Source organism: Pseudopodoces humilis, chromosome 6 (assembly GCF_049639895.1).
Source record: "Pseudopodoces humilis isolate 2021_Gansu_Grassland_sample_001 chromosome 6, ASM4963989v1, whole genome shotgun sequence".
Taxonomy (NCBI): Eukaryota; Metazoa; Chordata; class Aves; order Passeriformes; family Paridae; genus Pseudopodoces; species Pseudopodoces humilis.
This window is the reverse complement of record NC_142205.1, coordinates 53,206,463-53,220,769: the sequence shown is the minus strand read 5'-3', so window position 1 is coordinate 53,220,769 and position 14,307 is coordinate 53,206,463. Positions and strand designations below refer to the sequence as shown.

Below are 14,307 nucleotides of genomic sequence, written 5' to 3'. Positions count from 1 at the left end.
AGATCAGCTTAGGGGAAAATTTTATTCTACCTTTCAGTTTTGAAAACTGGAATCTGATTTATCTGTTTACTGTAATATTAATCATATATGGAAAAAGTATGATCTAAAAGAGAGGTACGAACTAGATACGGGAAAAATCCAGGCTCTCCAATGCATCTCCCATTACAATTGCTTAATCTCAGTCTTGAAAAAGCCAAACTGTATTTTCAGATCTAAAAACCAAGATACTCACAAGGAGAAAGTTTTTCACACATGGAATTCATGCAATGTTACTTTCAAAAGAAATACCTGACCTGCAGTAAATTAGGGAGTCTTACGTGTCTCTATATTGTTCTAGTTACTCGTGTAAGGGTTCTCAGAACAGACCCCTTAACACTGAAACTGAGATGTTCACTGCTGGAAATTAAAGTCAAATACTGCTGGGATCTGCTGGATACATAACATTTTCAAGAGCATACATATCCAGACTTCAGGAGCATCTGGCCCCTTGTGTCCCATGCATCATATGCTCCCATTGCTCTCAACTGGTCTGAGCTCAGTTTATGACAACGAGGTTTGGGGCACTAAAAGTGCCCCAGACAGAGCAGGGTGTACCAATCACCTTCTGGAGAAACTGTGATCTTCACAGAACTCACAGGAGGGGTTTTTAAAAACTCATAGAATTTATACTGAAGTCAATGAGCATTTCACTGCTTTTAATATGGGGAAAAGAATCTATTGCTGACTTCTTCTGAAGCTCCCACCTTCAGAGTTTTCCAGATGAAGCTAATGGCAGAGGTCAGTAAGAATTAAATGCCACAAACAGAAAAATCTCTTACACTTCTTTACTTTGGATCAGTTCCCATTATCTGCAATGTGTCCTTGTCACAAAGACAACGCTGACTGCTGATTTATACAGAGGGGATAATGCTGATCATTTTGTGTAACCTGATTAACTGAATGACTAATTAAGGGGAAACAGAATAAACACTGAGAAATCTAAACAGGAGTAACTGAGAGATTTGTCTTAGCTGAAAAATTTTCATTTCTTGCTAATCTCCTTTTTCCCCCATAAGTAAAGGATGAGCAAGGATGCTCAGCAACAGCTGCCTAATGCAGACCCTGACATGCTTATTCTACTGTACCCCGTTTCTTGGTGCTGACTTTGACACCGCCCTTTTGAAAGATGATGATGTACTGCCGGAGATGGGACTACTCCCAAGTGCTAAATCACAATGTCATACCCCTCTGGAAAAAAAAAATCACCAAAATCTCAACAACAAAACAAACAAAAACAACAACAACAAAACCCTCAAATAAACCCAAATCAGTAACAGACAATGAATGAAAAACATTTCAAATAAAACAAGTGCAAGTGCTGACCAGGACACACATACACATGTGGATCTTATTTTCCTTACATTTTAGCTATGTGGAATTACCATGGGACAATGATAGGACCAATGAGTATTTATTTCAAGAAGAAACCATGCGACAGCAAAATTCTAAGCACCTCAACTACAATATTTGTCAACTATATTCAAGCAATTTACAGTATACTAGAAGTACGGACACCAGGAGAGAAAGAGACATTTATTATGCGCTTGTCTTTCCTTTATATGTCCTGAATCTTGGCAAATTTCTTCTCATAATGTGTTAAAATTAAAATATGGCTGGTGAAATTCTAGCAAAAGAAGTATCAGCATAATAATTTATTACAGAGTTTAGCATTAGCATATTTCTGTAAATGTTCAGGACTGTATTTACTAACACCACAAGTGACAGATTTATAATCCTGTAAATGCTTCAGTGAATTTCAAGAGCAGAAACATTCTGGTTTAATAACACATACACAGGGTTGTCAAAGCCAGCAGAGCTAGAAGCACTGGAAAGCCATTTCAGAATTACACAAGGAATTGTTCAGGGCTTTTTTTACTTGCCTTTCTGAATCACAGCCTAAACATAACCATCCTCCTCACTCCAGACTGAATTTCCTATAGGTGAAGGGTTTGGATGGAGGCTTATAAACTTTCCCCTACAAATCTCATATTGCTCATTTCCTGTCAGCTCACATCTTAAAATGTCATTGTGGCTGAATCACTATACACCCTTACTATAAATTTGCCCATCTGCTCGCTGGTGGACAAGTGCAAAGTGAATTCTAGCTGAAGAAATACTAAACAAAAAAACAGATACAGACTTCCACAGGTGCTCCTTCTCCTCATGCACTTTCCACTCATCTTCACATCTCCCATGTGAACCCACTCCTACTCTTGGGTGCTCCTTAGTCCACGCAGGAGCAACCTGGCATGACTTGCCCAAATAAGGGGATGCTGCACAAAATGGAAATGTCTGTTCAGATCTTTGGAAAGGATTTCCAATGATCTGTTCCTGCTGTCTCCTGATGGGAAAGAATTAATCCAGTACTGAAAGCTGACCGTTAACATGATGCCAAAATGGTCCCAGACATGAAAGAAGAATTATGTCTCGACCCTGCAAGCTTAGCCAGGGCAGTGTAACATGGATTAGAAACAGATGCCTTTTTTCCTGACGTAAATGAGGGGCTGCTCCTGTGTCTGCTGAGTGTGTAACCCTGAGGTGACAGGGAAAGGGACTTATTTAGAGGGAGCCCATTAGTCATGGAGTTGGTGGGTTCCCAGAAGTTTCTCCCAGATCTTGTCACGGGATTAAAACCTCATGCTATAGCTGAGGAAGAGAAAGAAGCATCTACAAGTGAAGATCCCTCTTTGCTTATGGGGGAAAATCAGCTGAAACATTGTGGCTTCCAGTGGAGGTGGAGCTTTAAACCTAGCTGCAGAGGGACCAGCCAAGCCAAGATGGAGAACCTTGTGACAATCTTGCCTTCTTACCTCTCCACAGGGACAAAAGGCTCAAATCTTACCTCAGTATGAATGATCTACTCGGAGTGCTCAACGGGAAGGAGCAAGTGTTCCACTTTAAGCTAAGCTAGCTGGAGCACTCTCCTTGACAAAACAAAAATGCACTTTGGGCTCTTGCCTGGCTGGGATGGGCACTGCACACTTTGCACACACCAAGCACCAAGAGGTACAGCCACACCTCAAACAGGTGTACGTCAGAAATCTCAGAGCAAGCTTGCACAACACTCTGCATGCACTTGTGCTGCCATTTATAGTGCCAAAAACTACTCTGCCAACTCATCCTCCCCACTGAAGTGGCAGCTCTGGCTAGAATACTGGAAATAAACAGGATAGAGATGCAGGAAGGTAACTGCATCTAAAATAAGAGTTCTTTTGAAATTATTTGTTTTTGCAAAAATCAGCAGGAGATCAATTTCTGCAGCTTTTCAGGGATTGAAACCTGTCTGTTCAGAGGTCATTAGAATGCACCTACAATATACTCACAATGATAAAATTGTACATGTATTTACTTGACTTTGGAAGACTGACTTTCAATTCAATTTTAATGTTATATTACGTTATTATTTTAATGTTACAATAATTTTCGAAATGCACTTGCTTTTGCTGCTGCATCAGGTGAACAGGGTATGTATTCTACCACCCAGCAGGGGAGGAATGGGAAAAGCCTTTTGCATTCCTGTCCCAAACATGTGATCAAACCAGGAACAGCATTACCTCCTCATAATGTCAGTGTTTGTGTGCTAGTGCAAATATTTATGTGCTCTGAGCTGACTGGTTCTTGAAACTAGAAGTGCTCTGTCAAGAAGGCATTAGAGGGAAAAGGTGAAAATACAATAGAAAAAAAAATAAATCTTGTAACCCTCTGTGACTAGGTAATAGAGTGTATGTTTTCTTTGAAGACAATATTGAGCTATAAACCATGCTATTAAAGGTGACATGTTTCACCTCAAGCCAGCGGAAGGAATAATTCTAGAAATCTCTCAAGAGCAAGTTTCATCGTAATTTCCCTGCCCAAATTTCCCTTGCCACTTGAACTAAATAAAAATATTCACTGCCTATCTTTGATCATTAGAGAAGCCTCATGACTGTTATTCCAAGGTCCCAATTCATTCCAGTTGTAGCAATACACCATTGGCTAGTGCTACAACATAGGACTATATGCAACTACAGTTCCAACAGCAATTCAAGACCTCTTTTTATATTAAAGGTCCTTGTTCAAAATTATTATTTCTGTTGTTACCATAGGTTTTGTAAACCTGTTTCCTCCAGAAAATTACAAAATTGGCAGTACTGCAACTCAAGACTGACTAATCACTCATTACATGAGTTATCACTCAGTTTAGTAACACAAAAATCTGTCAGGATCATATGGATTCACACTAGGAATTCTGTTCCAAAGCAAAATATAAGCATAATTTTCTGAGGAACCCCTGATACTTATAATGTGAAAATGCACAATAGTGTAGATGTACTATCAGAAAATTAACTGTTTACACACAACACTGCCTAGTAAAAAAAAGGTATTTATGATCCTGACGTGACCACAGAGCAAACACCTAATCAGAACACTCAACCCACTCCACCCATCTCTAACTAGCAGAGCCTATTGATCAACAGACTCTTACTGACCCCTCAATGCGTTAGGAAACTGAAGTAAAGCTTGGATTAAGGATTGCAGTAATAGCTGGCTCCAAATGAGACCTGTAAACACCAACAAACTCCAGTTTATTTCAGAATTAAAAAAAAAAATAAATCAAACACTGTAATTCTTTTATTATAAGGCATTTCCAAATACAGATATATTTCTGAAGAAAGCACATGTTATACTTCCACCTGCTGGCCACCAAACTGGATGATCATCTGGGTATCATTCCAATAGGTGGAACAAAATCCTTCCAGGCAAGGTGTCATGAACCTGAGAGTTCCATTTCCCAATGAAATAGAAACTATTCTAAGACAAATTTTCTTTTTTGATAAAACTGTACTTTTTAAAAAAAAATAATGTTTCCAAAGAAACACTTCCCATAATTTCTAATTATGAAATTATAAAATTACAATATGCCTGAGCAATGAGCAAGAGGAGGCTTTACAGCCCTAGGAACAAAGCAGGGTCTGGAATGCCACTTGCAGATATTTCCAGCTGCCTTATTTTCTGATTTATGATCCATTGAGAAAGCAGCCTAAGAAATCCCTTTTACCTGGCAAAACTTGTCTTTCCCAGTGACTAAGAAACCTTTGAAAGAAGAAATATAACTGGGATTAAGGTGTTCCTATGCCTCCTCAGTGCACATACACAACAAGAATGGTAGTTCAACTATCAACAGCCCTACAAAATCATGTCTCTTTTTCCTGTCTCTAGCAGTAATTAATTTTCAGCCTCCTTAAAACATATTTTCTTTAAGCTGCCACAGTCTATGCCTGATTCTGATTCAAATGCTCTTGCTCCTTCTGGAAGCCTGCAGCATTGTGGATTTCCTTTAGCTACAACCAACATAGTAAACAAGATGCAACTTGCTCCACTGGAGCTGTTTTTCTTCTTCCTGCTACAAGAGAAGCTTGATGCTTCCATGATTTTATCTAATGATCCACATGTTGTTTTCATTTGACAGCAAGAATAGTGTGACAGGGCTGTGGGAATTCAGAGAAAAATGTGAAAATTGAAAAGTAAGGAAGTATGAGTGAAGGCAATCATGGGAAAGGTAGTAGCATAGTGACTCAGGGTGAAGTGCTGGCAGTACAGTGAGGGATGTGGGGGAAAGGATGACAGAATACCCAACTAGGAAGTGAATGAGGTCATCTAAATCCCTCCTTGCCCTCTTGCTGTTGCCAAAACAGAAGCTAAAAAAGCCACTTAAATAAATGCAGATGAGTTTGGTAAAGGGCAAGTCCACAGTTCCTTCACTTTCCTTGCCATCCACTCCCCCATCCCACCATGTTTCATGCTTAAATGCAACACCCTTAAGATCAACAGGGCGTCAGTCTATGAGAGCATTGTCCTGAGCATCCTACATTTCTCGCTGCTTACAATAGGATTACTTGGAAAATTTCTATTCACCTACCCATCCATATATCAATGGCTTTTCCAGAAGCAGTAACTTTGCCTACAAATAGCTTGCTGGACGCTGTGACACAGGTTATGACAAATAATTCTCTGAGGCATTTGTTCTTGTATAACACAAACCAGCTTCTACTGTATGTAATGGTTCATGCATTAACAATCTGGCAATCACTTTTCTCTACTGACTCTCATTATCACTTGGTTTTCCCTTCAAGTGTACCATCTCTAGTTTATTATGCAAATTGGCTAGGATAGGGGATATCTGCTAGGATACAAAAAATATAACCTTTGAGAATAGTATGAAGTGTCCTTTCATAGAGCCACCTGGCAAATTTCAATAAAAACCTTCTTAATACCTTTGCTACATGAAGTTAGATGATTGTAGTTCTTGTGTTTGAGTATGTGCCTTGATTAAACTAGAAACTTCCCACCCAGATTAGATGGACAACAAACAAGGTCAAATTTTTGCAGCTGGCTGCCAGCAGAATTTGGAAAATATCAACAAGGTCCAAAGATGCAAACACAATGTGAGCCCTTGTATTTAGGCATGGTTCTCTCAGTTAATCATCTGTCTCCTGAGGCAACACAACTGGCAACACTACCCATCTGACTTGAGTAATTATATCTTTTAGCGTATTTTGATGCAGTAATTCTGGTTGTCACAGTGTAATTTGATAGCTTGTATCTCTCAGCAGCTGTGGGAAATTTCCCAGATCTCCACCATCATGCAATCCCAATTACTACTAAGTCTTTAGAACTGAAAGACTATCTTGACTTTTGGAACTGGCTGAGGCTTGAAGGAGAAGGAAGTACATCTGAAGCTTTTCTTCTGGGCCCTTTTGTTTTTTAGAAATATGTTCTTTCCCTGGTTCTACTGCTGAAGTGACCATCAGTGGCTAAACATCACTGTCACTGGCCAGGCTGATCATTTGCACTACCCAGAAGTTACTGTGACACTGGGAGGCTAGCAGTTACTCTATCTCCTTTCACTTCAGCTGAGTGCCAGTAACAGCTAAAGGACAGTAGTTATATACAGCTATATAATAGTTACATACAGCTAAATACTTCCTCACTGATTCACCAGGTAAGAAAACCAGCAACCCTTCTAAAGGCAGCTGAGCCCAGCTCATGCTGATTCAGCAGACCCTCCTGTGATACACCATAAAGGCAGAGATGTTGTATCAGCTGATTTCATCCGAATGGCAGAACCTGGGCTCACAAAAAACTTCCTGTTCTGTCAAGGTCAAAGGCACTGTATTTTTATAACTTATTTTCTGACAACTTTTAGTCCAGACAGTGAAGGCCAAAGTGATTTTATCAGTGGGTAAAACCCTACCAAGGACAGGCATGTAGTTCAACCCTCCAAAACTCAAGAATTCACACCCTGTAAGAGAGCAATTTATCTGCACACTTAACACACAATAAGAAATGAGGCAACAGCAAACCATCCTCATGACTATTTCCTGCACAGACTGGAGGTTGCTTCCTGTGGTTGAGACAGCACCAGCCAGAACAAAGCACTTTTGGCTGCCCTACGTTTAACCGCTGAATGTTAGAATCCTTTGACGTTACACACAAGCCCTCTTCCCATCAAAGGTGTAATACTCTAAGCAGATCACTTTTCTTGAAGAGCTCCAATGTGCATTCTTCAAAGAGTAACTCTTATTTGAGGCTTCTGTTCAAGTGCATTCAGAAATGGCTGAGTCAGAATACCTGACTTTTAAACTCAGGTACATGTTTGAGACAGGCAGACTTCATGCAAAGGCAAAGGCTACAAACCTCACACTGTCCTGGAGTACCAAAGTTCATCATCACTGAAGTACACCATAAATGATAACCATGTTGGAAACCCTGAACACTTCTTAAAATTATTCTGCCTCCTCATTTAAGAAGATTTAAATTTTAGTGAATTTCCTGCATAAATGTGTAGCCAACAAAGAATAAGATGTTTAACAGAATGAACTTTCAGACTAGTAATGAAAATTAGCCTATCAGCAGAATCAATGTATAAACTGCATACTACCAATCAATAATAAAGAACATCATTACAAGAGTCTGCCTTCCACTTATCTAAAAGATTTCTGAATTGAAGTCTGAAATAAGCCTGAATTATTGATTTGCTGTGAGAAAATGAAATATTAGAGATACTCACTTTTACCAAAATTATTCTTGCTAGCTCTTCACATACAGGCTTTTCTTCATCCTTCTTCAAGCCTTCTAATTCAAACAAGGTATTGTAATTTTCCAGCATTTTTGTCATTATCTTGTTGCAGATCTCCTGCTCCTTTATCCCTTCAAATCCAGAGGGCACGCTAGAATTGGAGAGATGACAAAGCAGAATGTTACACGGACTCAGCATACAAAAGACCCTGCAGAGGATCTCCAACATTTCATTTGTGGATACAGGCTGCATAGCAGGCACAGGAAACTCTGTCTTGGAAAGGAGGACTGTGCCTATGCTGGTAACAACTATAATAGTTTGCAGGTTTTCTTACTGATATTAAATATCAGACGTGTTGGCCAAACTACCCTCTCTACAGAGTCCAGGTAGGGACAGAATTGAGACAGTCACCAAATGAGGTGCCACCAACTCTGCAGTAAGCAGGGTTTCATGACCCACAGTGCAGATAGCTCAGGCATTCAGATGCTCTGAACTGTTAATTCAAGAGTCAGATTCCTCCAAAATGTGGTTCTCAAGTGTACACAGGAAGGATAAGCGAAAAAATTAAGAAATCCCACACGCTAAGCAAAACACTGAAAGTTAAACAAGGTCTTTTTCTTCAGATGACCCAATGCTGTAGACCAGATTTTTTAATCCAACTTTTGAGTTACCATTTCTTTTGAAAGTAGGGTCATAACTCAAAGGGCTCTTTCAAACATGGAGATGGATGCTGCCTTCTGCAGAAGAGCCTAAAAGATTAACACAAAAAGTGGTTCCTAAGCTCCATTTTCTAGGAGAATAACCAACTACTTGGCCACTGAAGAAGCGGCTTCTTTCTCTATTGAAACAGGTTTCTTTGCAGCTTAACACAGACCTTAAAGGCACACAGAAAAGGGGAGAAACTGTACGCATCTGCATGTTTATGTATTTCACACAACTCTCTCATGCAGCAAAAATGTGTATCATTCACAACAGAGCTCATAATTCACTGAAGCATCTAGTGATCATCTGCTGGAATATAAGCTTTCTGATCACATTACTGGACAATTTTATTGGCCCCAAAATGACTTAAATTCAGTTTTAATGCAAAAGTACATCCTCTGCAATCATTCAGTGTTTCCTATTGTACAGTATTTCCAGCAGACATAGTCTTCTCAGTAAGCCACAAAGTGGCTGCATGGATGTGAACTTCCAAAAGACCTTTTAAGTGGCAGAGACTGATGATTGGGAGTAATGAAACACACAGGAAAGATTTGGCATGAAGAAGCAGAGAAGCCAAAACCAAAAAAAAGTTTCAAGTACCTTTTGGCTGAAGACAACAAGTGGTTATGGGAGAAGAACACACAACTCAATCCCCGAAAAGCAAAACAAATTGCCTTGGGCTATTTTACAGGGATGTAACTTGAAAGTAAACCATCGCTTACTGCAAAGAGTAAATAAAAATTTACAAATAAGTACCTACCCTAAAACTGCAACTGTAGTTTATTGAGGCCAGATGTACATTTCAACAAGAAGACTCTGAAAGCTGATCAAAAAGTGCCTTTTTGTAGGGGCTATTGATCCTTCTCAATGCTTTATTCTCTGCCATACATCTACGTGTCAATAGGGAGAGTAACTCACTATGGCAGAACACATCTTCGTAAACTACAGAAGAGTGTCTTTATTACTATCATTTCAACATTTAATACATGCTAGAGTAGCAGGACCTGAATTTTAAAGGATTGAATTATTTCACACTGCAGAATATTGGCAGCTGTAGAAATGTGTCAGTCTCAGCTGATTGATTTCATTAGTGTGGAAGCTGGCCTCGGTCTAAATAAGGAACAAATGGGACAACTTCTGTTGATGGATGTGCATGTACACTCAGGCCAATTCACTTTGAAGAATGTTACATATTCACTAAAACTTAGTAACTGGCCTGAAGAAAGTGTATGTATGCAGTAGGCCCATGCAATTATCCTGACTCAAGAAAACCCCTCTTGCCATGCTAAATGATGTGCTCCAGTGTTAGTGTCCTGCAAAGCCTGCATGCTTGCTAGTTCAGGCAAATCCTGACTATTAGCTTCCTGATTTGTTTCTCCACAAAAGAGTACAACTTAAATAGCAGCATCCCTATAAATCTCATTCCCAGGAAAAGGACTGAAAATGTCATAGAGCACATGACTGGAGCACATGACATTTCTGGAGTTGAAATAAGACTCCACATAGCAGAATTTTCACCTAAACCACATCTGCTGGGAACTACAGCCAACAGCTCCCTACTGGCAACAGCTAATACCAAAAAACTCTACCTGGCTGAAAAACAGTCCAGTCTAAAAAGTTTCCACATAGCACAAAAACAGTATTTACTTTCTGCCCAATTCTTGCCCTCCCTTCCCCACGCTATCCTGTCAGTTAAAATTTATTAAATTAAACTTGTGAAAAATCCAACACCATATTTTGAATAATTCTGTATGAGTATAGTGAGATACATATGCAAAAAAACAAGGCTAAAGCTCCTGGCTTCAGTCTTTTTTAACACTTCTTACTGAGGGAAACTAAGCAAAGGACCATGAATTGATTTATTTTAATGGAAATTTAACATATTTTATTCATTTCCACTTCTCTACCTCTTAAACAGGCATATTTAACAAAGTTTCTAATATATTTCTCCTACAATTGCTATTATGAGACTTCAATCACGATAAGGACTATTACACTCTGAGCTCTCCATGGTGACATTTTCCTTTCAACAAATATAGGCTGAGCTGAAGATAAGTTTATATTATGAGCACACAGCACTCTGTCTATTTATACAAAGTAAACTCCATCTGCTGTCACACTGCATGATCTACCAGTTTGACTAGACTTTTTTGAAAATGTGTGTAAAAAAAATAGCATTTTACTTTAGCTTTTCACATTCTGAAAAGTCACGACATCTACAAATGTCACTTCAACTGACTAGAAAACCCCAGATCTGTGAGAAAATATTCTCTCACACTTCCACTTTCCTGATGCACACCCTACTCCTTGGAAATTTTTCATGATCATTTGTGAAGATCTTGTTAAAACATCACAGTATAAATCTGTTCATAATCATGGTTCCCTTATGTCTATTTTCATGTTAATTAGGCATTACAACAGCGTTGCTTTGAGAGTTAGACACACAATTTACTCCAGTTACAAAATCCTCAACAGAAGGACTTCATCCCCTTACAGCCACGTACATACAAATTACTTCAGTAGCAGCACCAGAAGCATCAGTTTCACTACCACAAACACCAGAAGGGTGGCATAAACCTGCAATTTCTATGAAGAAAAAGTGTTGATAAGTTCAGATCTATCTTAGTGATTTAAGCCAGAAAACTCCCACTTAAGTTATCACAGTGGCTTGCAAAGTCATCAACAGATACACAGCTCGGGCAGAGCAGGACCAAATTCTCTAGCGTCCCTTCCCTTACATTCCCCAGACACTTGCCCTTCCCAGAGAGATGCTCTGAATGATCTGTGTGCAAGGCACAGCATGTCCACATTAAGTATTTGGAAAAAATACTTAATTGGAAAAATACTTATTTGGAAAGAATACTTAATTGCTGGTGCCTTGTCTAAATGAGGCACCAGCATTAGCAGTATCTGACACAGTTAAGAAGGGTCAAGGGCAAAGGTGCATCAGTACCACAAGTTTTGCAGGATATTAAAAACTGAACTTATTGGAGAAGTCATTCTAAAGCAGAAAAAGCAGTGGTTCTCAAAGTTAAAACATTACTTGGTAATCGGACCAGGCTGTCAGCTTTTCATTTCAAAATCCGATACCCAGCAGCATTTCACATTTCTGCACAATGTCCTACAAGCATGGCTGGCCCACCCATACAGCTCCTGTCCATGCAGACACCACACCCACATGCTCCTTGGGTTTTCCAGACTGAATCCATGGCTCCTTCCACACAGATGCTCAGGAAAGCTTGTCTCAAAGGGTTAAACCACAGCAACGCTGTGTGTCACAGTTTTTATTCAGAAGTAAAGTGACCTGAGGTCAGATTAACTCACTGTGAAAGAATTCCTTACATCTCAGGCATTTAGTTAAATGAATTTACCTCAGGGTCTCTGTAAACAAGCTGCAACAGGCTGAAAGCAGAGTGGGCTTTCCAGACAGTGAACCTCCAGGCTCTACTGAGAGCAGGGCAGTGACACACACAAACATGACTGCACGTGGCACAGGACAGGCATCACTACACGCCTCTGCCACCCCCTACCACACCTGGGACACTTGCTTCAAGTGGCCAGGAGGACCTGGGAAGTAGTCATCTGTCTATAATGAGCTGAACTGAGATCACCAAAAGGATTTCCCCAGGCAGCAACTGCTGACAGTTCCCTGTCACAACTGAGAACCGGAGATTTCCATGCGAAAGGGTCATCTCATTAGGAATTCCCAACAGTGTTTGACCCCACCCTGTCTAAGATGAATGATGCACATTACCATTTCCCCAAGTGGCAATGCAGAAGCAGCTTGCGTGGAATGACAAAACTGCAATCCTAATTTACGGCCACGGAGGGAGGGCTGTATATTCTATAAACTACTTTTGCTGCTTGTTCAGTACCTTTTGTAGAGAAGCACCACGAAGTCACCTTACCATTCTCCCAGATAATCCTGCCAGAAATGAAGGGGCTCAAAAGACAGGACACATTGCATGGATTTTTTATTTCTCCAGCCCCAGCAAAACATTTTCATTAGTACATCAGATGTCCATGAGTCCCTCAACAAGTACAACTGGAGATTTTGAGAGCTGAGTTGCAGTAATTCATAGAGGTTATAACTTGAGGCAGTCTGTTCTGTGCCTCTAGGTGGACTTGACTGTGTCTGTAACCCATGCAACTCGTGGCCATAACTCATCCACTTCAGCTGACGAAAGGGATTTTTCCTAACACACCAGTCCTCAAACTGGTGCAGCTGGAAACAGGCACATACTCATGTATGCAGACTCTGCTGCAAGATCACAGTCTAACGAGTAGTTAAAGACACAGCAACGCTCACTTGAGGAAGGTGTTTATCTCAGTCTGTGTCGTTTACGTGCTCTGCATCATTTGCAGACTTACATCTCACCAATCTGGGTGAAATGCAATGACAGATGCAACTACTGAGATTTTCCAGAAGTGTTTTAACTCCTATGATACTGGAAAATCCTGGAGAGTCAACTCTGGAGCATATATCTGCCTGCCTGTTAAAGTCTGTTCCAGATTATTTTCTCTAGGATAAGATTTATTAGCCTAGATTACTCGGTAATTCTGTTCTATTAGCATTGCTTGAAAAATAATAAATAATTCATAAAAAATAATAGCACTAATAAATAATAATAAAACAATAGCACATAATGAATGACGATAATTAATAATAAAATGCAAAATGCAGGCAACACGGGTAACACAAAGCAGTTAGAGCAATGAGCCCACAAAGGCTTTACCAACTGGCTTAATTTATATGCAAAATCTTTTGCTTCAGCAAAAGCTCCAGTTTTCATCACAAAATTACAGCGACAGTAGGCATCTTAGAGAGTGCAACCTACATTTAAAGGGGACAAAGGGTAGTCCATAGCCTAACATCCCCTTACAAAGTACATTGCTCTCATCTCCAAATATTTCAAACCAGAGGCTCTTCAAAAGCACTCCTTGTGATTGTATTTGAGCTGTATTGCTGAGCTCAAATATTCATGACTATTTAATATGATTATGGATGAGAACACTTATAGCCTTGCTATATTATGCTTGATGTTTTAAACTGTCATTACAGGCTTCAGCATACTGAATACTTACGAAAAATTCCTTTACAGTGCTGGAAAACGCAGTACTTAAAACCTATATGAACTCTGTAAGAAAGGTTACAGCTGCATGCTCCAATATGCAATAATTAATGTTTAAACAACAATGTAGAGTACTCAGTTTTCCCCTGATCCTGGGTGTACATTTCTTTTGAAGACCAGGGCTGCACTGCCTGAAAATTTCAAAGGCCAGCATTACTCACTGAGGAGTATTAATTCAGCCCCTCTGCTTTCACTTCAGTTTCATATACCCAGTCCGTGCAGGCTCCAAGGCTGCTAGAAACCATGGCAAGACATTCATGTGTAACTTCAGATCAGATTTCAATTCTTCCAAGTTCAGCATCTCTGGAACACCCACAGATACCCTACAATCTATCATTTCCTCCATAGCCAAAGACAATATACTTTTCTTGTTAC

General features: G+C 39.8%; 1 protein-coding gene across 4 annotated transcripts in view; it reads right to left on the bottom strand.

The window, feature by feature from the left end:
• The window catches only part of FAM13A (family with sequence similarity 13 member A), a 118,004-nt gene that overhangs the window by 85,620 nt on the left and 18,077 nt on the right, over window positions 1-14,307 (bottom strand). For all 4 annotated transcript variants that reach the window (XM_005530294.3, XM_014259033.2, XM_014259034.2 and 1 more), the window contains exon 5: window positions 8,090-8,249. In XM_005530294.3, the coding sequence (XP_005530351.2) occupies window positions 8,090-8,249 (160 nt within the window). The remainder of the gene's footprint in view (window positions 1-8,089; window positions 8,250-14,307) is intronic.